At 37.0% G+C, this 21,466-nt stretch overlaps 4 protein-coding genes, 1 long non-coding RNA gene and 3 pseudogenes across 10 annotated transcripts; 7 read left to right on the forward strand and 1 right to left on the reverse strand.

The window, feature by feature from the left end:
- The first annotated feature begins 483 nt into the window (after nucleotides 1–483).
- On the forward strand, nucleotides 484–1,660 carry LOC110225016 (uncharacterized protein At4g02000-like). Its single transcript, XM_021013484.1, has one exon. It carries the CDS (start codon nucleotides 484–486, stop codon nucleotides 1,573–1,575), a length of 1,092 nt encoding a protein of 363 aa, XP_020869143.1. The 3' UTR covers nucleotides 1,576–1,660.
- Nucleotides 1,661–2,325: 665 nt separating this feature from the next.
- LOC9327861 (single myb histone 3) lies at nucleotides 2,326–4,426 on the forward strand. The gene is made up of 8 exons (XM_002891753.2): nucleotides 2,326–2,419; nucleotides 2,651–2,713; nucleotides 2,848–2,919; nucleotides 3,019–3,072; nucleotides 3,187–3,280; nucleotides 3,574–3,657; nucleotides 3,742–4,063; nucleotides 4,169–4,426. Exons 2-8 carry the CDS (start codon nucleotides 2,673–2,675, stop codon nucleotides 4,198–4,200), a joined length of 699 nt encoding a protein of 232 aa, XP_002891799.1. The 5' UTR covers nucleotides 2,326–2,419; nucleotides 2,651–2,672; the 3' UTR covers nucleotides 4,201–4,426.
- A 219-nt stretch (nucleotides 4,427–4,645) lies between these two features.
- On the forward strand, nucleotides 4,646–6,144 carry LOC9327862 (DNA-directed RNA polymerases II and V subunit 8A). 2 transcript variants are annotated; one of them, XM_002891754.2, is made up of 5 exons: nucleotides 4,646–4,762; nucleotides 4,902–4,980; nucleotides 5,232–5,389; nucleotides 5,691–5,782; nucleotides 5,891–6,144. In XM_002891754.2, exons 2-5 carry the CDS (start codon nucleotides 4,902–4,904, stop codon nucleotides 6,000–6,002), a joined length of 441 nt encoding a protein of 146 aa, XP_002891800.1. In that variant the 5' UTR covers nucleotides 4,646–4,762; the 3' UTR covers nucleotides 6,003–6,144. The 2 variants fall into 2 exon arrangements, with proteins under 2 accessions (XP_002891800.1, XP_020866268.1); XM_021010609.1 differs by having other exon boundaries at nucleotides 4,661–4,796.
- Nucleotides 6,145–6,374: 230 nt separating this feature from the next.
- On the forward strand, nucleotides 6,375–9,159 carry LOC9327863 (annotated as a pseudogene).
- Nucleotides 9,160–9,607: 448 nt separating this feature from the next.
- LOC9327864 lies at nucleotides 9,608–10,832 on the forward strand. Its single transcript, XR_002329019.1, has 3 exons — nucleotides 9,608–9,860; nucleotides 10,066–10,119; nucleotides 10,193–10,832. It is a non-coding gene; the product is annotated as an uncharacterized LOC9327864 (long non-coding RNA).
- A 4,843-nt stretch (nucleotides 10,833–15,675) lies between these two features.
- On the reverse strand, nucleotides 15,676–17,251 carry LOC9327865 (annotated as a pseudogene).
- LOC9330546 (transcription initiation factor TFIID subunit 9) lies at nucleotides 17,055–18,594 on the forward strand. Of its 4 annotated transcripts, none has more exons than XM_021010669.1 (3): nucleotides 17,055–17,425; nucleotides 17,630–17,923; nucleotides 18,136–18,594. In XM_021010669.1, exons 2-3 carry the CDS (start codon nucleotides 17,663–17,665, stop codon nucleotides 18,424–18,426), a joined length of 552 nt encoding a protein of 183 aa, XP_020866328.1. In that variant the 5' UTR covers nucleotides 17,055–17,425; nucleotides 17,630–17,662; the 3' UTR covers nucleotides 18,427–18,594. The 4 variants fall into 4 exon arrangements, with proteins under 4 accessions (XP_020866328.1, XP_020866329.1, XP_020866330.1 ...); XM_021010670.1 differs by having other exon boundaries at nucleotides 17,646–17,923; XM_021010671.1 differs by having other exon boundaries at nucleotides 17,650–17,923.
- Nucleotides 18,595–18,771: 177 nt separating this feature from the next.
- On the forward strand, nucleotides 18,772–21,400 carry LOC9327866 (annotated as a pseudogene). The gene is made up of 7 exons (XR_002329018.1): nucleotides 18,772–18,952; nucleotides 19,061–19,145; nucleotides 19,801–19,884; nucleotides 20,031–20,132; nucleotides 20,309–20,391; nucleotides 20,527–20,721; nucleotides 20,800–21,400. The product of XR_002329018.1 is annotated as a telomere repeat-binding factor 4 (transcript).
- The last annotated feature ends 66 nt before the right edge of the window (nucleotides 21,401–21,466 follow it).

Here is a 21,466-nt window from a genome sequence, read left to right on the forward strand (position 1 = left end):
CTAGGATAGCTAGGAGTGTTACTTCTGATTACAGGATATCTTCGTATGTTGCTCAAGGCTGTCCTTCTTGGCTAGGGGAATTTTTTTATCAGGAGAAAAAACAAGCTGCATCTTTGTCTCATATGGCATTGGTTCCTGATATATTACCGCTATAAGAGTTTGACTTTTTGAAGTTTACTGTTTAGATAAGTCTCCAGTCAAAAGCATGGATTGATTTACTATATTTCAGAGAGGCCAAAACCAGATATTTTTTGATTTTTACCGATGATTATCTGCTATAATCATTGTTTTCCTTGGTTTGCTTACCACTCCTTGTCTTATTAGTCTTCTTTCTTTTATCTTACTTATCTCTTCTTGCCGCCTTCTTCTTTTTACCTTCCTATATATATTTCTTTCACTCAGTTCTTCACTCCTATACCTTCTCTTTTTCTCCTTTCTTTCTTCTTTCTTTTGCTCTTCTGGTTTTCTTTTTCTTTTCTCTTGATGGCGGATGAAATATGGCATGATTTACAGCATATGGTTCTAGGGCGTGATGACCCTGAACTCCTTGTTCCACACCAAGTGTATACTAGTGTTGTTGCTAGCAACAGACTCAGTCTTATTGGGAGACCTCTCAACACTCATGCACAAAACCTCAGAAGGATCCTTAGTGCTTTACCTCGCAGTTGGGGCAGGGGCATGGCTGCAAGAGTTCATGGACGTATACTTGATGGTCAGTGTGTGCAGTTTCGTTTTCGCTCTGAGTCTGACTTAGTCTCAGTGATAAGGAGAGCTCCATGGTTGTATAATCACTGGTTTGTAGCTTTACAAAGGTGGGTGGACTTTCCAGGGCCTGATTTCCTCACTTTTATAGACTTATGGGTACAGGTAAGGGGAATCCCTCCCCCTTATGTGTCTGAGTTGTCGGTTCGCTTCATTGCTCATACTCTTGGACCAGTTATTGAAGTAGACTTTAATGAGATCACATCTACTCAGATAGCTTTTATCAGAGTTAAGGTGCGCATCAGTATTACAGATCGTCTGAGGTTCTTCAGGAGAGTCAGGTTTGAATCCAGAGAAGAAGCCATGATTGGTTTTGAATATGAAAGACTTCAAAGGATATGTACAAATTGTTGTCGTATCAACCATGATGTTGCTCACTGTCCTTACTTGGTCCCTCAGGCTGCTCCAAATAATGAAGAAAATGAAGATAACAATGATGCAGATGTTCTAGTGGTCCCTGTTTGGAATGAGGGAGCTGGATCTAACAATCCTACTCCTCCTCCTCCTCTTGAAAATCAGTCTTCAAGCTCAAGCTCGGAAATCTCCTCTTACAGTCCTATCTCTCAACCACCAAATCCTGCTTCTCCACTTTTGGACCTGAATCAGATGGTGGAGGAACATCGACCCATCAGATTTGATACTTCAAGTTTTTCTTCTAGTCGTGGAGTTCATACCAAAGCTAGATATGAAATTGGTGAAAGTTCCAAAAGGAAAAAAGACAAACAAGTGGATCTCAATTTTGAAAGAAACACTCGGAGATGCAGACAAGATCATGGAATCAGGTTTTATCCGGTTTCTGGTCAGCCACCATAGATCTTCTCTGTCCTTGGTAATAAGAGTATAACGTGCCCTTATACTCTGTAAACTCAACCTTTTGAGGGCATGAAGTGCTTTGTTTAACAAAAATAAGGAAGCACTTTGGTTTTAGTCAACTTTGGATGTTGGTTAACTTTGTGGAGACTAGGCCTCTTTTAATAGTTTACTCAGTCTAAGTAGATACAATGGGGAGCCAGAAGCTGTCATAACACATGCATAAGATGGAAGCTTTGAAATCAGGAATGAAGACTGCAGTCTTTTTCCTCTGGTTTTATTGGGATTGTTATGATGTATAGCTTTTTAACAAATGCTGCTTTAGTTGTGATGTTTACTTAGTTGTTAACTTTGTTTATATATCTTTTAGCTCCTTTGTTTGTAAAATCTCTAGGTTGTAAATTATACTGCCTCTCCAAAATGGATTCCCATTGATGGATGCAGCCTCTGTTTAATATATATATCAGACCCTTTGGAAAAAAAAAAAAAGAGTGTGTGAGGCTTTCTCAACGAAGTATATTTAACGGTCGAGATTAGTTTTAATCCTGATCAATGATCAGTTAGGAGTGTTGACTAAAATATGACTTTGTAAATAGTGGGCCTTATTGTAAAGCTCATAATGGGGTTTTCGGAATGCGGGCGAGATTAAAGTTGACTTTAATTGTAGACCTGAACCTAAGCCCATTAGTACTTAGGCCCAATCAGATTGCTATATATTTGCGATTTGCGCGATTTGGCAGTTGGAAAAAAAAAAAAAAAAAAAAGTAGAAAAGCGGGAAATAAAGTTAGTTACATCTTCTTCTCCGACGAGACGAAACGACTGCGACTGGGTTTCTCTGAAGCGCAGGTATATACGAATGTATAGTTGTTTATATACGTGTATACATAGAGTGATCGATAACCATTGATACTCTTCAAGAAGGTCCCGAATTATCGAGTAAGATCTTTATTTTCTTCCATGGAAACCGATTGAGATATCGAGATTTCGAGGCGAAAATGGCGTAATTTGATTCAATCGAAGGCAATTTTGAAGAAATCAAAAAGATCGATGCTTCAATCAGTTTCTTTCTTTTTTCAGCGACGATCCTTCTTCAGTGGCCATGGATCCTGGTGATTCTTTATCGGATGCGAATGACATTGGGTTCGTGAACTTTCGTATCTCAATAGCATTGTTTGATTTAACCTAAAGCCAATTTTTTGGAAATCAAAGAGATCGATCGATGCTTAAAGCTCTGCTTCAAATAGTAATGTCAATTTCTTTCTTGTTTTTTTCAGAGATCTACCACCTCCTGCTGCTTCTTCTTCTTCTTCTTCTTCAGAGCCTTCAGCAGAAAACCTTCCCTATGCGTTAGTGAATTTTATTGGATTCTTTCAAATCAATCTTCTAGAATTGATCTTTGATTTTCTGGTGATGTTTTGACAGATTTGTTTATCTCTTTTTTTCAGCGACCAGCTTGAAAGGGCCATGATAGATACAGAAGACGACAGGGGTCCCTCAGGGTTTGTGACCTTTTCGATTCTTTAACACCAATTTTTGATTTCTCTGGTCTATGTTTTGACAGATTTGTTCTCTTATTTTCTCTTCTTTTTTTTTTGTTTTTGGTTCTGTTTCAGGTTTACGACTGATGAATTGATTTATCAGGCTTTAGAAACAGTCTATGCTGATGGAAATGGTCTTGATATCGATGGAATTTTCAATTTTATCGAGGTTAGGAGAATCTCTCTCTCTCTCTATAGTATCTGTGTTTCATGGTCATATCTCATGAGTGTATATAGCTTGTGTGTCTATCGGTTCTGAAGTGAGTCAATAGCTGGATTAAACAATGGAACATTAGGTAACCTTTTAAGTCTTGGTTTTGTTGATTCCTCCATTGTTCAGAGTTGTATATAGCTTGTGTATCTATCATGGTCATCTCTCATGAGTGTATATAGCCAATGTATCTACGTTTCTCTTGTTTGGATTCAATTCAGAGTTGTTCTTGTGGTTAATATAAACTGCAGGAAAAGTACGAGTTACAGGAAGATTTTAGGGACCGGTTGGAAGTCCAGCTGGGAAATCTAGTTTCTGAAGGCCAAGTAGAAATGGTAACTAATGGAGTTGCCTCATATAAATGCAAGATTTAGTAGTTTTGTTTGATCAAGATTCAAAAATACTTGTAAATGATGCAGGTAGGAAACCTCTACAAGATCCCCCATGGTCTTTTTGATACTCAAATAGTGTCAGTAGTAGCTTCAAATCTACCACAAACCATGAGTCCAGGAGGTTCGACGGGCGCGAAGACACAAGACACACCAAGTACTTGTGCTTCTTTCGCACCAGCAGCAACAAAAGAAGATCCTCGGATAGAAGCAGTAGCAAAAGAAGTCGCAGAGGCAGAACACTTGGAGTTCGAAGCGAAAGAGGCACAAGAACTTGCAGATAGACACGTCCAGTTGCTAAATTTAGAAAGCAACAAAATCTTGCAGTTAGCCGTGGAAATCCTTAACCGATGTACGTTATGTCAACCTCTTAACCACATCATCATCATTATCATATTCATATATAATCATCATCATCATCATCACTGACCTTTTAATTTGCTTTGTTTCTTTGCAGGTGCTAACGGTGAAAAGATTTTCCTGCTGTAAAAGCTTTACCTTCTGGTCCGGTTCAATGTGAATGTATTCGATCACCGGTTTCTTTGAGAGTTTTTGGCATTTAGTAAAAAAAAAGAAAGAGTGTAGAAGTGTGGTTTCATTTGACTAACTAGTCACTTTTTGTGACGTCTGTTTAGTTTAGAGGTTTATAAATGTTTTTGGTTGTAAAGGAAGGCAACAAACTATTCTTTAACTTTTGGTAATACAAGTTTCTACAGATGATGCCAATCTTAAGAATTGAATTTATTTTTCTAATACAAGAGAAAAAAAAAAAAAAAAAAGAGTGTGATTGTGGCTTCATCAACGTTTTAGTATCTTTAACGGTCGAGCTAGTTTTAATACTGATTAATGATCAGTTTATGAGAGTTAGTTTTATAATGGGCCTCATTGTAAGCCCATTAAAGATATATATTTTATGAGTATTGGTCAGTGTCTGTTTCTCTTGTACCTTAATTTTTTTGCTCTTCTCTGACCCATCGCTGGGGAGATTTCTCTAAGAAAGTCTTTAACTTTTGATCTCAAGCTTTCATCTCTCCCTCAACACAAGCTCCAGGTTCATAAATATCTACTTACAAGTTGACTTCAGAGTTCGGCTTCTTAATCTCATATAGTCCTTGTTTGCTGGTTAAATTGTTTTTTTTTTTTATCAAGGAAGTAAAGAGTATTTAGGGTTTGAATTTCCGTATTTGCAGATGGCGAGCAATATCATCTTGTTCGAGGATATCTTCGTGGTCGATAAGCTAGACCCTGATGGCAAAAAGTTTGATAAAGGTATATACTTTATTAACCTCACTCACGATTTCTAGTACTTCTTATGGCTTATATCGACGTTTGTTTCATAGCTGTTTAGTTTATATATTGGTAATGAGTTCTTCCGTTTATCCTTTTCTGGTCTGAGAGTGTGGGTTTTGTGGAAAAATCTCAACTTTTTAAGTTTTTAGTCTTCCCAAATTTTGTTCTTTTTTCAGATTTGAGTTTTTAAGCTTTCTCTTTGTTGTGGGTGTGTGTGTTTGTGGTTACAGTTACTCGCGTTCAAGCTACGAGCCACAACTTGGAAATGTTTATGCATTTAGATGTTAACACAGAGGTTTATCCATTGGCTGTTGGTGATAAGTTCACACTTGCGTTGGCTCCCACGCTTAATCTCGATGGAACCCCTGATACCGGCTATTTTACTCCGGTAATAAAGTCTACTGCTTTTTATTTGTTTGATCTGTTTTGTGTATATAACAATCTCTTGTTTGCTTGGCCAAATTTCATGAATGGTAACAGTGAACTCGTATCAGGATTTGGTTAGGATATAACTGTTGGTATTACAACTCTGTTTGCTGATTCGAGAAGCCTGTCTATCTAGGAATAAGAGTAGACATATGGAGTTTTAGCAAGCTTTAGTGACTTGAATCTTGAAAACCTAAAGTTGAAAACCAAGAATGTTGTTTGCTCATCTGAACATGTAGATTTTTCATATAAATATATTACAGGGAGCAAAGAAAACACTTGCGGATAAGTATGAATACATCATGCACGGGAAGCTTTACAAGATCTCTGAGCGTGACGGCAAAACTCCTAAAGCGTAAGAATCCCATATACCTAGACCCCAAAATCAAAATAATGATCCCATCCAACTTACATATCTAACCATCATATTTTGGTTTCTTTCTTTAAACTATTGTGTTTCCAGAGAGCTATATGTTTCGTTTGGCGGCCTCCTGATGTTGCTTAAGGGAGATCCAGCTCACATTTCTCACTTCGAACTCGACCAGAGGCTCTTCCTACTCATGAGGAAGCTGTGAGATGCCATTGTCTGATCATTACCCGGCATTTTTCGCATATTAACAGAAATCTTGATCTAATGTTTAATATTTGCTACTTCAACTTATGCGATTTTCATGAAGCAACTCTTGTGCAAAAGCAAGTTTTTCCGTACCGTTTTAACATCCCATTCCATAGTTTGACTAAGCTAGTTCTAACAATATGAAGCGGAAGCCACATAAATCTCAGACCATGAGAGAATATATTTGAACGGTTGAGATTAGTCTAAAAAATTATAAGCAGACCAAGATTTTATTCTTTATAATGGGCCTTATTGTAGGCCTATTTAAGGCCTTCTAAATGATATATATTTCGAGTTGAAGAAGAAATAAAAATTCACTAGTAGAAGAAAAGCGGGAATACTGAATTGGGTGTCGTCTTCTTCTCCGGTGACTGACGACGAAGAAGACGACTGATCTGAAGCGTACGAGTGTATTTTGGCATGTACGCATAGTTTCAGAGTTAATACCGAAGGTGAATTTGATTTTGAGAGAGAGACGACGACGAAGTGTTTAGAGATGCTAGGACATCGGAACTCGGAAGAATAAATGGACGGTGGAAGAAGAGGAGGCGCTTCTCGCCGGAATAGCCAAGCACGGTTCCGGGAAATGGTCGAATATTGTAGACGATCCTGAGTTTGCGGCTCAACTTCTAGATCGCACTAACATTAACCTCAAGGTATCGAAAATTCCCAAAATCCCGTTCGTCTTCCATGGAAATTGATTTTTGAGATTTATCATGTGGATTAGGTCGAAATTTGGGTGTTTAATGTTGGATTGATGTTGTCTTGTTTACTATTCTTGCGTAATTTCAAGGATAAATGGCGTAATATGAAGAAATCAAGGACACATACACTCGAATCTACCTCCATTTTCACTTCAGCTTCAAAAACTTCTCGTGCTGTTGTTAGCAATGAGCCTTTTCTAAGTAGTTCATCAGATATGAGCAATGATACTAGGTTTGTTATATACGGAGATTCTTTAAATTGGAATATTGTTTGATTTTTGTATTTTTCTTTAGGTTCTAACAGCTTCTGCTCCTTTACCTTGTTGCAAGGTATGATGCAATGGTTTTTGAGGCTATATCAACAGTTAATGATGAAAATGGTTCTAATCTTAAGGAGATGCTCAGCTTTATCGAGGTGAAGACGATATATATACATTTTCATGGTTTATATTTGACATTTATTAGTCAGTTTATCTCAATTTCTTGTCAGAGTTATTTACAAAAGCTAAGTTTCCACCTGAACTGAGTCCATATATTGTGTATCTTTGTCTGAAGTGAGTCATTAATTGACCACAACGGATTTTTAGGATAGTTATCTGACAATTAGTTGGTAACTTCTAAGGTTGTAGATATATGTCGTGAGTAGTCTACCACAACCATGATGACTGCAAACATTCTGATACCATTTGAATAGCATTACCAACCGCCTGTTGGAACCTCTTTGTTGCGCTCAGTTACCGCAACTTTACAAAATGGTCAAGAAATTCAGACCCTGGAAAAACTCTAAGTGTGGTTTCCATTTTCCTCCTTATAACATTTTACTCCAAGCATGAATCCTTTGCCTTCGCCAATGCTGCTGCATTACGTTCTCTTCTTTAGGTTTCTCTATTGTATAATCGTTTGTATCTCTCATATTTACGTTCAACCAGAACATCAAGATTATGATTTACATTGAATTCAGTTGGAAGTTAACCTTTGTGGTTGATCAATTGCAGGAACGACTTGAGGTTCCACAAAACTTAAGAAACTGTTGAGTTATAGCCTGAGAATCCTTGTTTCTCAAGACAAACTCAAAAAGGTAACTATTTTTGTTTTTCTTGATGCGTCGTTTGTCACAAGCCTATCTACTTTTCTCCATATCCCTGCATCTATGTGACAAGATATAGTGATAATAAACTTGAGTTATTTTATTTGATAAACTCAAAACTTACTTTACAAATGCAGGTACGAAATCGTTACAAAATTGAGATTACGAAAGCAACGAAGCCAACACTCACACTGCGCCCAAAAGATTCCACGAAGCCACTAGAGCTGCCAAGTACTTCTGTGATATTAACAACATCAAAAGAAACACGGGAGATAGACGCAGCAGCAAATAGAGTAGCAGAACGAATCAATGAGTGGGCAAAAGAAAACGACGTAATCTTACTCCTTTTAATTACAAGTTTCTCATCCAATTTACAGTATCATAGCATCAAAAGATATGATCCCCTATGGTTGATCAATTTCAGGACTGGTACGAGGAGCGACAAGACTTAAGGAAGTTTTTGATTGAGTGCCTGGCAATTCTCGTCTCTCAAGGCAAACTGGAAAAGGTTTATTTCTTAACTGCGCAGTTATTTATTGATGCATGATCCTCTATTTATAACAAGATGGAGTAGACATGTTCATTTGTAAATGTCAAGTTCAGGTTTTTCTTATGTTTGATTAAAATCAGAAAATCTCGCAAAAATGCAGGTATTATTAGATGGCTACAAGATCTCAGAATTAGAAAACAAAGTGATGGAAGTAGCACCAGAAGTTGTAGCAATGAAACTAGCAGAGTCAGATAACAAAAGGTTGATAGCAGCAGAGGCAGTCGAAGAAGAAGAACGGATGCAAAAGTTGGTTGAAGAAAGCCACACGATGCTTCAGTTATGCTTAGAAATCCACCAACAATGTAAATATCAAGAAACCCACATTGCACATCAATCCATCATCATCACCATCATCATCATCAATGTCTTTTGCTTTGTTTCTTGCAGGTGCTCTTGGCGAAGAAGTTGTTCTACGGTAAAATCGAAAACCAAGTATATATATCTAGTTTGGTTCAATTTAGATAAATGATTTCATTTGACTTAACTAACCAGTAACCACTTTGAGTTCTGTTTTTGTAGTTCTTAAACAAAGGTTTATGGTTGTAGTGGTGAACTAATGTTCACTGTTTTGTTCATAAAAAATGGTTTTTTTTTTTTCCTTACAAACAATGACGTGTCTATGAGTCTTGAGAATGCTTTGCTATGTCATAAAGCATCAAAAGGTGGTGGAAAGTTTGGTCTTTTCTTCCTAATTAAAAAGGTTTGGTATTGGCGTATGGAAGTAAAACTACTCATATTTCCAGTTGAAAGCAACATTTGTGATTGTGATTTGATATTTTCTCTTGTGTGTGTTAAGTATGCAATTGCACAAGTGCACAACAATTAGACAATAAGCTATCATTATGAACAAGAACAATACAAACAACACTTTGGAAATAAGTCATAACACAGCACACAAACTACGGTTAGATTCCGAAGTACGATTAATTACTATTTCTTCTAGTTTGTGATTTTGGGGGCAAAAATCATTTCATAACTTCTTATCTCCTTTGTTTCTTTATTGTTATTACTTATTAGAGCAACAGCAATGGTGATCCTTAGAAAGTTCTAAGCCAAGTTTCTTAAAATTAAAAGCCCATATTTAAATCAAAACTGATTTAAAACCCAAGAAACGTTTCTTGTTTTAGAGTTTTTGGGTTGCTAAGGTGCCCTGATGTGTCACAGCGTGATTGGTTCGTAAATATGAGAAAACAAAAAAAAAATTCCTTTCCCGATCATTTTTTCCTCGACTCTCTCTCTCTCTTCTCCTTGTTTTCTCCGATGGCGAAATTGAGAGCAAATCGTGTTGTTCTTCATAATCCGGCGTCTAGATCATCAAATTGGAAGAGAAAGGCGAAACAAAGTCGTAACCGTTCATCCGTGATGATCAGCTCCACCGTCGGTGGTCACCAACAGAAGTTCGGTGGACCTAATCAGTGCGTTCGGCAAATCAAATCGGATAGTTAGGCGATTCCATGCTCCAATCGCTTAATCAAGGTATGAATCTAACTGTTTTATTTGTTACGGTATGAATCTAGAAATTAGGGTTCTATGAGTTATGTGACTACGGTTAAAACATTTGCTGGGTTTTCCAGAAAATCGAATACCTTATTCAACTTTGTTCAGTGTTAGTGATTGTTTCTGTAAGAGTTATTGTCTTGTCGCTTCCATTTGCAGTAACTGAAATGTTTGTGATAAACAGGAAGAAACAATTGACGATTATGTGGAAAATGTAAGAGAAGCTCTTTGCTACAAGGTTTGTTTTCTTACTTGATTTTGACAGTTTATGTAAATGGCTGCTGTTATGAGACATATTTTTGAATTTATAGGTGTGCTGATGATTTAGCAAAGCATTTCAAAGAGAGTGTACTGCTTAAGTTGCCAAAGAATTATCAGGGAAAGTCGGCTTTTTCATACCCCCACATAATGATTGTGTTGAATTCATACATTTATCTATTGCTTGTGCTATAACATACCCCAACTTGTAGTAAATTTGAATTCCAAACCCGAAGTAAATATTTTGTGCCAAATTATACAAAAACGTGGAAATGGCCTAACACTGTTAACCCACCGTGAAGTCATTCTGACGGGAATCCACGTGTGCAGAGAGGCCCAAAACGACGTCGTTTTGGATTTAATTGAGAAGACAAAGTAAAGCCAGAAACGACGTCGTTTTGGACATTTTATTCACTTATTCTTCTTTCTTTCCCGACTTGAGCCGTGTGCGACAAAAGCTTAGTGATTTGGGGATTTAGGGTTCTTGTGGATTGCGACGGATTAGCTTCAAATCCAAACTTAATACCAATGATTCCCGATGAAGCAGAGGATTTGGAAGTCCAACAAAGAGATCCGTCGAGGTAATTTCAAATCTATTTTGGATTTTCAAAATCAATTTCGGATGTATTCATATATAGTTTTGAGTTGCTAAAGAGATAATTTGTGAGAATTCTAGGTAGTCCTCTTTCTGCTCCACGCCTAGGCCAGGGCATTCGGGTACCCGTTCGGGTTCGGTTCTTTTTTTTCGGGTATCGAGTCTATTCGGGTAGGGGGTCAAGACCCATTCGGGTATTCTAAAAATTCGGTTCGGGTATTTTAATAAAAAAGCAAAATACCCGAAAATAACCAAAAATACCCAGAATATTTTCGGGTTCGGATCGGGTTCGGGTTTTTAACTCATATATACCCAAATCTAACGGAAATACCCGATTTCTCGAAAATACATTGGTTACTCTTTACCCAAATATAACCAAAAATATCTAAAATACCTAATATATTCAGATTTATGATTGTAATTTTAGGTATTTCGGGTATTATAAATATAAAAATAACTAATATTTTTAGGTGTATATTTGTATTCGGGTACATTCGGGTATATTCGGGTATTGGATTCGGTTCGGGTTCGGTTCGGGTTTTTTTCGGGTAGGAGGTTAGGACCCATTCGGGTATTTTTAAAAATCGGGTTCGGGTTCGATTCGGGTATTGTTCGGGTTTTTCGGTTCGGGTATTCGGTTCCGGGTATTTTGCCCAGGCCTATCCACGCCGATTGAAGCTACCACTCATCCCTTCAACAAATTCAAAATCAAAATTTTCATCTATATTATCTAAATTGATGAACAACAACTAAAACGAACACAATAATCACTTACCCGAACTATATGATGAAGACATTGGATGCTAATCACTTGGATTCAAAGAAAATCGAAAACCCCCAAATCTTAGGGTTCACAGTCTATACTCGGGAGAGAAAGAAGAAGAAATGAAGTAGAAGGTCCAAGACGACGTCGTTTAAGGCTATCAATTGTCTCCTCCATTTAAGCTGAAACGACGTCGTTTTGCTCCTATGCACACGTGGATGCCATGTCAAAAATGTGATCTGAACTCACTTCAAACCACTTAGGAACCGCTGACATTGATGAATTGCCCATGAATTAATCTTGTAGCTAGCAATTGTTGTTTGACCTTTCATCTGCCATATGCAAGCTTCCAATCCTTTGTTTTAAGTTTAACAATTTTCATGCTAAAAGATAGATACTTTTTGCAGCTGTTTATAATTGTTTATGTGATGGCAAGTTTGCTCTTTCTATTTCAGTTGCCACAACAGAAAAACTCATTTGACTGCGGCCTGTTTCTGTTTCTGCTGCACTATCTAGAGCTATTTCTTGCTGAAGCTCCCCTTAATTTTAGTATAATGCTTCCAACTTTGTAAGTCTCTATTATAACTGTTTTTGATTTGTATTTTTTTTATATACTTTTATGTCTTGTATGTTTAAAATTTTAGAAAATTGTAATAATTATTAAGTTTTATGACTTTATCAAATAACAATGTTTATTATTTTTCATTTTAAAAATAAACATTTTTTTTTTAAGAAACCCATTAAGGACTCTACCATTGGACAAATAAAATTTTAAGGATTCAACACAAACTCTTAATTTTGAAATTGTCATAATCATATATATGAAAGGAGACCAAGGGAGGAGATTACAGAATTAACCTTGCGTTTGAAAGAGGCTTATCGAGATGAGGAATTGTATTGGCATCAGAAAAGTAGGTGTTGTTGGATGCAATTAGGGGATAATAATTCAAAGTATTTCCATGCACTAACAAAACAAAGACGGGCTAGGAATCGAATAACAGGGTTACATGATGAAAACGGGGTTTGGTCGGCAGAGGAAAAAGATGTTCAAAATATAGCGGTGTCATATTTTAAGGATCTGTTTACTACAACTAATCCTGAGGTTTTTGAGGAATCTTTGGCAGAAGTGCAAACTTTGATTACGGATCAAATTAATAATTTTCTAACGGCACCCGCAACGGAATGTGAGGTGAGAACGGCTCTGTTTATGATGCACCCGGAAAAAGCGCCTGGACCTGATGGTATGACTGCTTTATTTTTCCAGAAGGCTTGGGTTACTATTAAAACAGATCTTCTTTGTCTGGTTAACTCTTTTCTAGAGGATGAAATTTTTGATAAACGGCTAAATACGACTAATATTTGCCTAATTCCAAAAACGGAAAGACCAACACGGATGACGGAATTACGGCCTATTAGTCTTTGCAATGTTGGGTATAAAATTATATCGAAGATCCTTTGCCAAAGACTCAAGACGGTGCTACCAAAACTGATTTCGGAAACACAATCGGCTTTTGTAGAAGGACGTTTGATTTCGGATAATATTCTCATTGCACAAGAGATGGTCCATGGGTTGAGAACTAACCCATCTTGTAAAGGCAAATTTATGGCTATTAAAACGGATATGAGTAAGGCTTATGATAGGGTGGAATGGATTTTCATCGAGAAGGTCTTAAGGAAGTTGGGCTTCTGTGAAAAATGGATTACATGGATAATGTGGTGTATTACAACGGTCCAATATAGAGTTCTCCTTAATGGACAACCTAGAGGACTAATAGTACCAGAGAGGGGTTTACGACAAGGAGACCCACTCTCACCTTATTTATTCATCCTTTGCACAGAAGTGCTCATTGCAAATATTCGGAAAGCTGAACGGGAAAAATTAATTACGGGCATCAAAGTGGCAAATGCAAGCCCTTCGGTTTCACATCTGTTATTTGCGGATGATAGTTTATTTTTTTGCAAGGCTAACAAGGACCAATGCGGGGTAATTTTAGAGATTTTAAAGAAGTATGAAGAGGTCTCGGGACAACAGATTAATTTTTTAAAATCCTCGATTCAGTTTGGACACAAGGTAGATGATGATATCAAGGAAGAAATCAAATCTACCTTAGGTATCACTAATATCGGTGGTATGGGTTCTTATCTCGGATTGCCGGAGAGTTTAGGGGGCTCCAAGACAAAAATTTTCTCTTTTGTTAGAGATAGACTACAAACAAGGATTAACGGATGGTCGGCCAAATTTTTATCAAAAGGGGGAAAAGAAGTGATGATTAAATCGGTAGCTGCAGCATTACCAACTTATGTTATGTCGTGCTTCAGACTACCGAAAACAATCACTTCTAAACTTACTAGCGCGGTAGCAAATTTCTGGTGGAGCTCAAATGGTGACTCCAGAGGTATGCACTGGATGGCTTGGAACAAATTGTGCAATAGCAAATCGGAAGGGGGGATAGGATTTCGGAATGTGGACGATTTTAATTCAGCTTTACTAGCAAAACAATTATGGCGGTTGATTACGGTTCCAGATTCTCTATTCGCAAAAGTGTTTAAAGGACGGTATTTTAGGAAATCCAATCCTTTGGAAAATATAAAATCATATTCCCCATCGTATGGATGGCGGAGTATATGTTCAGCTAGATCTCTGGTTAATAAAGGACTTATTAAAAGAGTCGGATCTGGGACATCCATCTCGGTGTGGGAGGATCCCTGGATTCCAGCTCAATTCCCGAGACCAGCAAAAAGTAATGGTTCAGTTGCTAATCCATCTTTAAAAGTTAAAGACCTTATAGATAGTCGGTCAAATTTTTGGAATATTGATCTCTTAAGAGAGATCTTTAATCCAGAAGATGTCGCTCTAATAAGCGCCATACCTGTGGGTGCGCCAACAAAAGAAGATTTTTTAGGTTGGCATTTTACAAAATCCGGAAAATATACAGTCAAATCGGGATATCATTCTACACGGATGGAAACGTCGGAGACCAATTTAAACTTTTTTGGCCCTAACATCAACCCGTTAAAAGCATATTCTTGGAAAGTGCAGTGTCCACCTAAGATACGCCATTTCATATGGCAAATCTTAACGGGATGTGTACCGGTTACGGAAAATTTACGGAAAAGAGGAATTGATTGTGACACGGGATGTGCCAGATGTGGCGCATCAGAGGAAACGATCAATCATACACTCTTTCAGTGCCACCCAGCACGGCAGATTTGGGCGCTTTCACAGATTCCTACGGCTATGGGGATTTTTCCTACGGAATCTAATTTTACTAATTTGGATCACTTATTTTGGAGAATACCTACGGAAGTTGATTCATCAGCCTTCCCATGGATTATTTGGTTTATTTGGAAAGCGAGGAACGAAAAGATCTTTGAAAACATAGACACAGACCCTTTAGAAGTATTACGATTAGCGGAAAAAGAGGCACAATTGTGGCAGTCCGCTCAAATTGAGCTCCATAATGAAAATCATGGTTCTGTGCACTTGGTAGATCGAATTCGAGTGAGGGATGTTTCACTTGAGGCGGAGTATTCGGGATACCGTTGTTTTGTAGATGGATCATGGAAAGAAAGTGATAAGTTCTCTGGTACAGGCTGGTTCTGTACATCGTCAAATGGAGAGCCGCCAACCATGGGAGCTGCGAACCTCCGTAGAAGTCTATCTCCACTACATGCCGAATTCGAGGCCCTTCTCTGGGCGATGAAGTGTATGATTGGTGCAGATAATCAAGAGGTAGCGTTCCTTACAGACTGTTCAGACCTGGTGAAGATGGTGTCTTCTCCAACCGAATGGCCGGCGTTTTTAGTGTATTTGGAGGAATTTCAGAGCAACAAGGAGGAGTTTTCATCTTTTTCTTTATCTTTAATTTCTCGTAGGGCTAATGTTAAGGCGGATAATCTGGCACGAAAAGTTCGTACAGAACCGCTTCATATCACTTATGTAAATAACATTCCTCAGGAATGGCTCTTTTGAGCTTTAATTAATTTCGGATGACAAAAAAAAAAGAAAGGAGGCTATCTCTCTCCATCCTTCCGCCATGTCAGCATTTTTGGCTCTTCTGAAGATGACACATCAGCTTTTTATTCGTCCAATAAAAACATTTCATTAATACACATCAGCTTCTAATTATAAGTGTCAAATAGAGTAAACAAATAGCCCATGACGGATGGGCCATATGTGTTTTAGAATCTATTAGAGTGGAATATTAATGGGTCGAGCCCATTTCAGTGATGGCTTAATGCTTTTAAACCCAACAAATATTCTAATTCCCCACAAGATTTTAACAAAATAAATCTCTCTCACTCTCTGCTCGATCGTTCAATATGAAAGAAGAAGAATCTCAAGGCAAATTTCTCGACTTCGTAAATTCCATTCTTCATAGTCTCCCTTTCTGTACATCATATTTCTTTAGAACAAACGTTTTCTACCTTCTAACTGCCAGAATGGAGGCCACGATAGAAGTTACACAAAAACATATTCACACTCTCAGCTTACGGGATTACAAACTTTCACTACTATAAACTCTATAAATACTCAAACAGACATTGTTTATACCGGATTATATGTGTTTCAGACAGCATCAATAAATATTTACCAAGGTGCAAGGAACATAAAAACGATACAGAACCACCATCATGTACAACCTACACGGGAATTACAAAATGAAAACATCAGATACAACTCAAGTTGACAATATCGATATACACAACATTGAATAGCTACTCACCTGAATTATCACTGAGGTGGTGCTATTTGGAACAACTGTCAAAACACAAATACTCTGTAACGTCCTTTTGAGTATCGTTTTATACTCCCTTTCAACTTTTCCTATCAATATTCAAAGCAAAAGTAATTCAGATCTAAAAACAAGAATCACCTGTACGACATACTCAAGCAACAAAACAAGCCTTCTTCTGAACAACGAAACACATTTACGATTACCAATCTATCCGGCTTAAGGCTTCCATATGACTTCAAAACAAGCCTTCTCAGCATTTTCGTTCTTCTTTGTTCCTGCTTTAGGTCTGTATTCTGCAGCTATAAATTTTGTATCCCTTGAAAATATAAATGAGAGAGTTCAATGAATCCCATTCAAAAAGGATAAAAAAACTATGTACCTATAATAGATATTGATAAAGCTGATAAAGTACCTTCTGACCAACTAGCAGAGCCATGAGGACGATGAAGGATATTACGGGAACAAGCAAGAGGTCTCAACTGACAAGTAAGTCTTTTTTTGGGTTATATTTCAAATCAGAAAATAGATCTAATCTTAAAAATTGTAACTACATAAGATAGTAGTTTTATTAACTACATAATAACAAATAAAAAAAAAACATAAATTAGCAAGAACAATCAATAATTTTTTCTTCACAATTTTCAAAACAAATCCACGCGTAGCGTGGATATTCATCTAGTTTATAATAAAAAATGCTTAAAAGTCTTTTTAAGGATTGATTATACCATTGGGCTTGCTCTTAGGTTTTAACTTTTACATTTATTATAATAAAGTGGGTTAGTACGACTTGGGCCACAAAACAAATTAGAAGATAGAAGTCCAACACATTAGATTTCATCATCTCCAGTCACGATTCCGATCTACATCACCAGCGCTTCCAATCCCGAATCGTACGGTTCCAACACGCTTCCAAACGCCTCATTGGGAATCGCGATTCCAAGACGATTACGAGCGATTCCCTGCGATTCCGCTTCCACTTCCGGAGCGAGAAACGCATCACTTCTGGCGATTCCATGCTTCCTAGATTTATACCCTCAACGTTATAGCGGATTTACGAACCAAACCCATAAATATCAGATCTAGAGTGAGAGAGAGAGATTAGTCTTTCCCGATTCCTCGCCGCCGTTCATCAATCTCTCCGTCGTGTTTCTGCCATTACCTCTCCTCCAAACTATCTCTCTCGCGTTAGGTATTTATCGCCTCTTAATGGCTTGTAATCTTGTGTTTTGGAACTTGTTGATGAAGCTAGGTTAGAATCTCCTTTGTCTTTCTTATCTCTGATTCGTGAAGCTCTAATTCGATTTATGTTAATTTGTTACTGTTACAAGTTCTTATGACTTGTGTATTTTGGAACATCAAATCTGTGTTAAGAAAGGTTCTTATGACTCTGTAGCTTTACTTTTTTTGAGTTTGTTTAGGGATAAAAATGGCTGGAGAAGGTGAAGAAGATGTACCTAGACATGCTAAGACTGTGAAATCTTTGCTTAAGTCGATGGGTGTAGAAGACTACGAGCCTCGTGTGATTCACCAGTTTCTGGAGTTATGGTACCGGTATGTGGTCGAAGTCTTGACAGATGCTCAGGTTTACTCAGAGCATGCTAGCAAATCCAACATTGACTGCGATGATGTCAAGCTCGCTATTCAATCCAAAGTTAATTTCAGCTTCTCACAGCCACCTTCAAGAGAGGTATGCATTGTTGACGATTCCTTGTTTCACGATATGATTTGTTAGTTGCTATGTGAATCATTAGGGATTTATCACTCTTAGTTATGACTTGTGAACTGTGACCCTCTCGCCACATAAGTTGCATTGCTGAGAACTTTAAATGTTTTCGTTTTTCAAATTCATGCCGTTTGGTTCCTGAATCTTGAAGTTTATGTTTTTGATGTTTGGTTTAGGTTCTATTAGAGCTTGCTGCAAGCAGGAACAAGATCCCTCTGCCAAAATCGATAGCAGGACCTGGTGTTCCACTCCCACCTGAACAGGACACATTGCTGAGCCCAAATTACCAGCTCGTGATACCAAAGAAGTCAGTTTCCACAGAACCTGAAGAAACCGAAGACGATGAAGAAATGACAGATCCTGGACAGTCCTCTCAAGAACAACAACAGCAACAACAACAAGCATCAGACCTTCCAAGCCAAACTCCTCAAAGGGTCTCTTTTCCACTCTCTAGACGACCCAAATAAGTAGATAAACAAAAAAAAAAAACTATAATGTTATGTATCAACAAGTAGAATGTAACAGAATCAAATATCAATGACCAAAGTCAGTTTTTATGGACCATATGTGGTATCAAGAAGTAAGTAGAATGTAAGAGAATCAAATATTATTGACTAGAGTCAGTTTTTGTAGAACATATGAGCATATATATATATATATATATACACTGTTGTGTGGGAATCAACAATACCAAAGGTACAACAAATCTTCTGAAGCATTAATATATGCAACTATAGTATATATATATACATGAACAAAGGTAATTAAGAGAATCTGTTAGCTTCGAAATTTGGGTATCTAATGTTGGATTGATGTTGTCTTGTTTACTATTCTTGCGTAATTGCAAGGATAAATGGCGTAATATGAAGAAATCAAGGACACATACACTCGAATCTACCTCCATTTTCACTTCACCTTCAAAGACTTCTCGTGCGCTGTTGTTAGCAATAAGCCTTTTCTAAGTAGTTCATCAGATATGAGCAATGATACTAGGTTTGTTATATATGGAGATATTTTAAACTGGAATGTTCTTTGATTCCTGTATTTTTCTCTAGGTTTTAACAGCTTCTGCTGACATCTTCTCATTTACCTTATTGCAAGGTATGATGCAATGGTTTTTGAGGCTATATCAACAATTAATGATGAAAATGGTTCTAATCTCAAGGAGATTCTCAGCTTTGTCGAGGTGAAGAGGATATATACATTAAATTCTTTGTTTTCATGGTTTATATTTGACATTCATTAGTTAGTTTCTCTCAATTTCTTGTCGGAGTTATTTCCTTGGGTCTCATTATACTCTTTTTTTTTTTTTTTTTTTTTTTTTTTTTTTTTTTTTTTTTTTTTCTGGATACAAAAGCTAAGTTTTCAACTGAACCAAGTCGATAGATTGTATCTTTGTCTGAACTCTGAAGTGAGTCTATAACTGATCACAATGGAATATAGAGCATACGGATTTTTATTATCTGACAGTTAGTTGTGAGTAGTCTACCACAGCCATGATAACTGCAAATATTCCGATACCATTTGATTAGCATTACCAACCGCCTGTTGGAACCTATTTGTTGCGCTCAGTTACCGCAACTTTACAAAAATGGTCAAGAAATGCAGACTCTGGAAAAATTCTTAAAGTGTGGTTTCCATTTTCCTCCTTATAACATTTTACTCCAAGCATGAATCCTTTGCCTTCACCAATGCTGCTGCATTACGTTATATTCTCTAGGTTTCTCTATTGTATCCTGGTTCAAGCTTTGCAAAAAATCATTTGGATATCCCTCATATTTACGTTCAACCATAACATCGAATCCAGTTGGAAGTTAATCTTTGTGGTTGATCAATTGCAGGAACAACATGAGGTTCCACAAAACTTTAAGAGACTGTTGAGTTATAGCCTGAGAATCCTTGTTTCTCAAGACAAACTCAAAAAGGTAACTAGTTTTGTTTTCTTGATGTGTGGTTTGCCACAAGCCTATCTACTTTTCTCCATACCCCCAACATCTATATGACAAGATGTAGCAATAATAAACTTGAGTTATATTATTTGATAAACTCAAAAATTACTTTACAAATGCAGGTACGAAATCGTTACAAAATCTCAGTTACGAAAGCAATGAAGCCAACACTCACCTTGTGTCCAAAAGATTCCAAGAAGCCACCAGAGCTACCAAGTACTTCTGTGATATTAACAACATCAAAAGAAACACAGGAGATAGACGCAGCAGCAAATTAAATAGAGTAGCAGAACGAATCAATGAGTTGGCAAAAGAAAATGACGTAATCTTACTCTTGTTAATTACATCCAATTTACAGTATAAAGCATCAAAAGATATGATCCTGGTTGATCAATTTCAGGACTGGTACGAGGAGCGACAAGACTTTAGGATGTTTTTGAGTGAGTGCCTGACAATTCTCGTTTCTCAAGGCAAACTGGAAAAGTTTTTTTTATTTTATTTTTTCCACTCAACAGTGTGGTTATATATTGATGCACCATTCTCTATTATAACAAGATCAATTAGACATGTTTATTAGTAAATGTCAAGTTCGGGTTATTATTATTGCAAAATGCAGGTATTATTAGATGGCTACAAGATCTCAGAAAACAAAGTGATGGAAGTAGCACCAGAAGTTGTAGCAATGGAAACTAGCAGAGTCAGATAACAAAAGGTTGATAGCAGCAGAGGCAGTCGAAGAAGAAGAACGGATGCAAAAGTTGGTTGAAGAAAGCCACACGATGCTTCAGTTATGCTTAGAAATCCACCAACAATGTAATCTCAAGAAACCGATCAATTCGTGATCTTCATCATCGCCATGATCATCAGTGACTTTTGATTTGTTTCTTGCAGGTGCTCTTGGGGAAGGGCTTTTTCTACGGTAAAGAGGTCTACTAGTAGAGACGATGGTAAACCAAAGTATATATCTTGATTGGTTCAATTTAGAGAACTGATTTCATTTGACTTAACTAACCAAATTCAGCTCTGTTTTTGTAGTTCTTATATAAAGGGTTATGGGGAACTAATGTTCACCGTTTTGTTCATAAAACATTTGGTTAGCATTTTTTTAATTTTTTTTTCTAAAAAAGAATGACGTGTCTATTGAGTCTTGAGAATGCTTTGCTACGTCAGAAAGCATCAAAAGGTGCTGGAAAGAATAAGCTTTCCAAAAGAAAATTTGGTCTTTTTTTCTAAAAGTTTGGTACTATTGGCGTATGGAAATAAAATACTTGTGATTGTGATTTGATATTTTCTCTTGTGTGTTAAGTATGCAATTGCCATTCATAGTCTCTTTTGACATTGGTGTAAAGAAAGTTGATTGGTAAAAAAATAAAAAATAAAAAGTTGATTGGTAACAATATTTTCCTACGAAATTTAGGAAAAGTGTGAAGAGTTGAGAAAATCTCAAATCGAAAAGAGGAGAGCAGGGGCAAAATTGGAAATATAGAAAATAGGAAAAGTAAGAAAACCCTAATTAAAAAAAAAAAAAAGGGAGACTATAAAAAGTGGCTAACACGTA

Source organism: Arabidopsis lyrata (genome assembly GCF_000004255.2).
Source record: "Arabidopsis lyrata subsp. lyrata unplaced genomic scaffold ARALYscaffold_1, whole genome shotgun sequence".
Lineage (NCBI taxonomy): Eukaryota > Viridiplantae > Streptophyta > Magnoliopsida > Brassicales > Brassicaceae > Arabidopsis > Arabidopsis lyrata.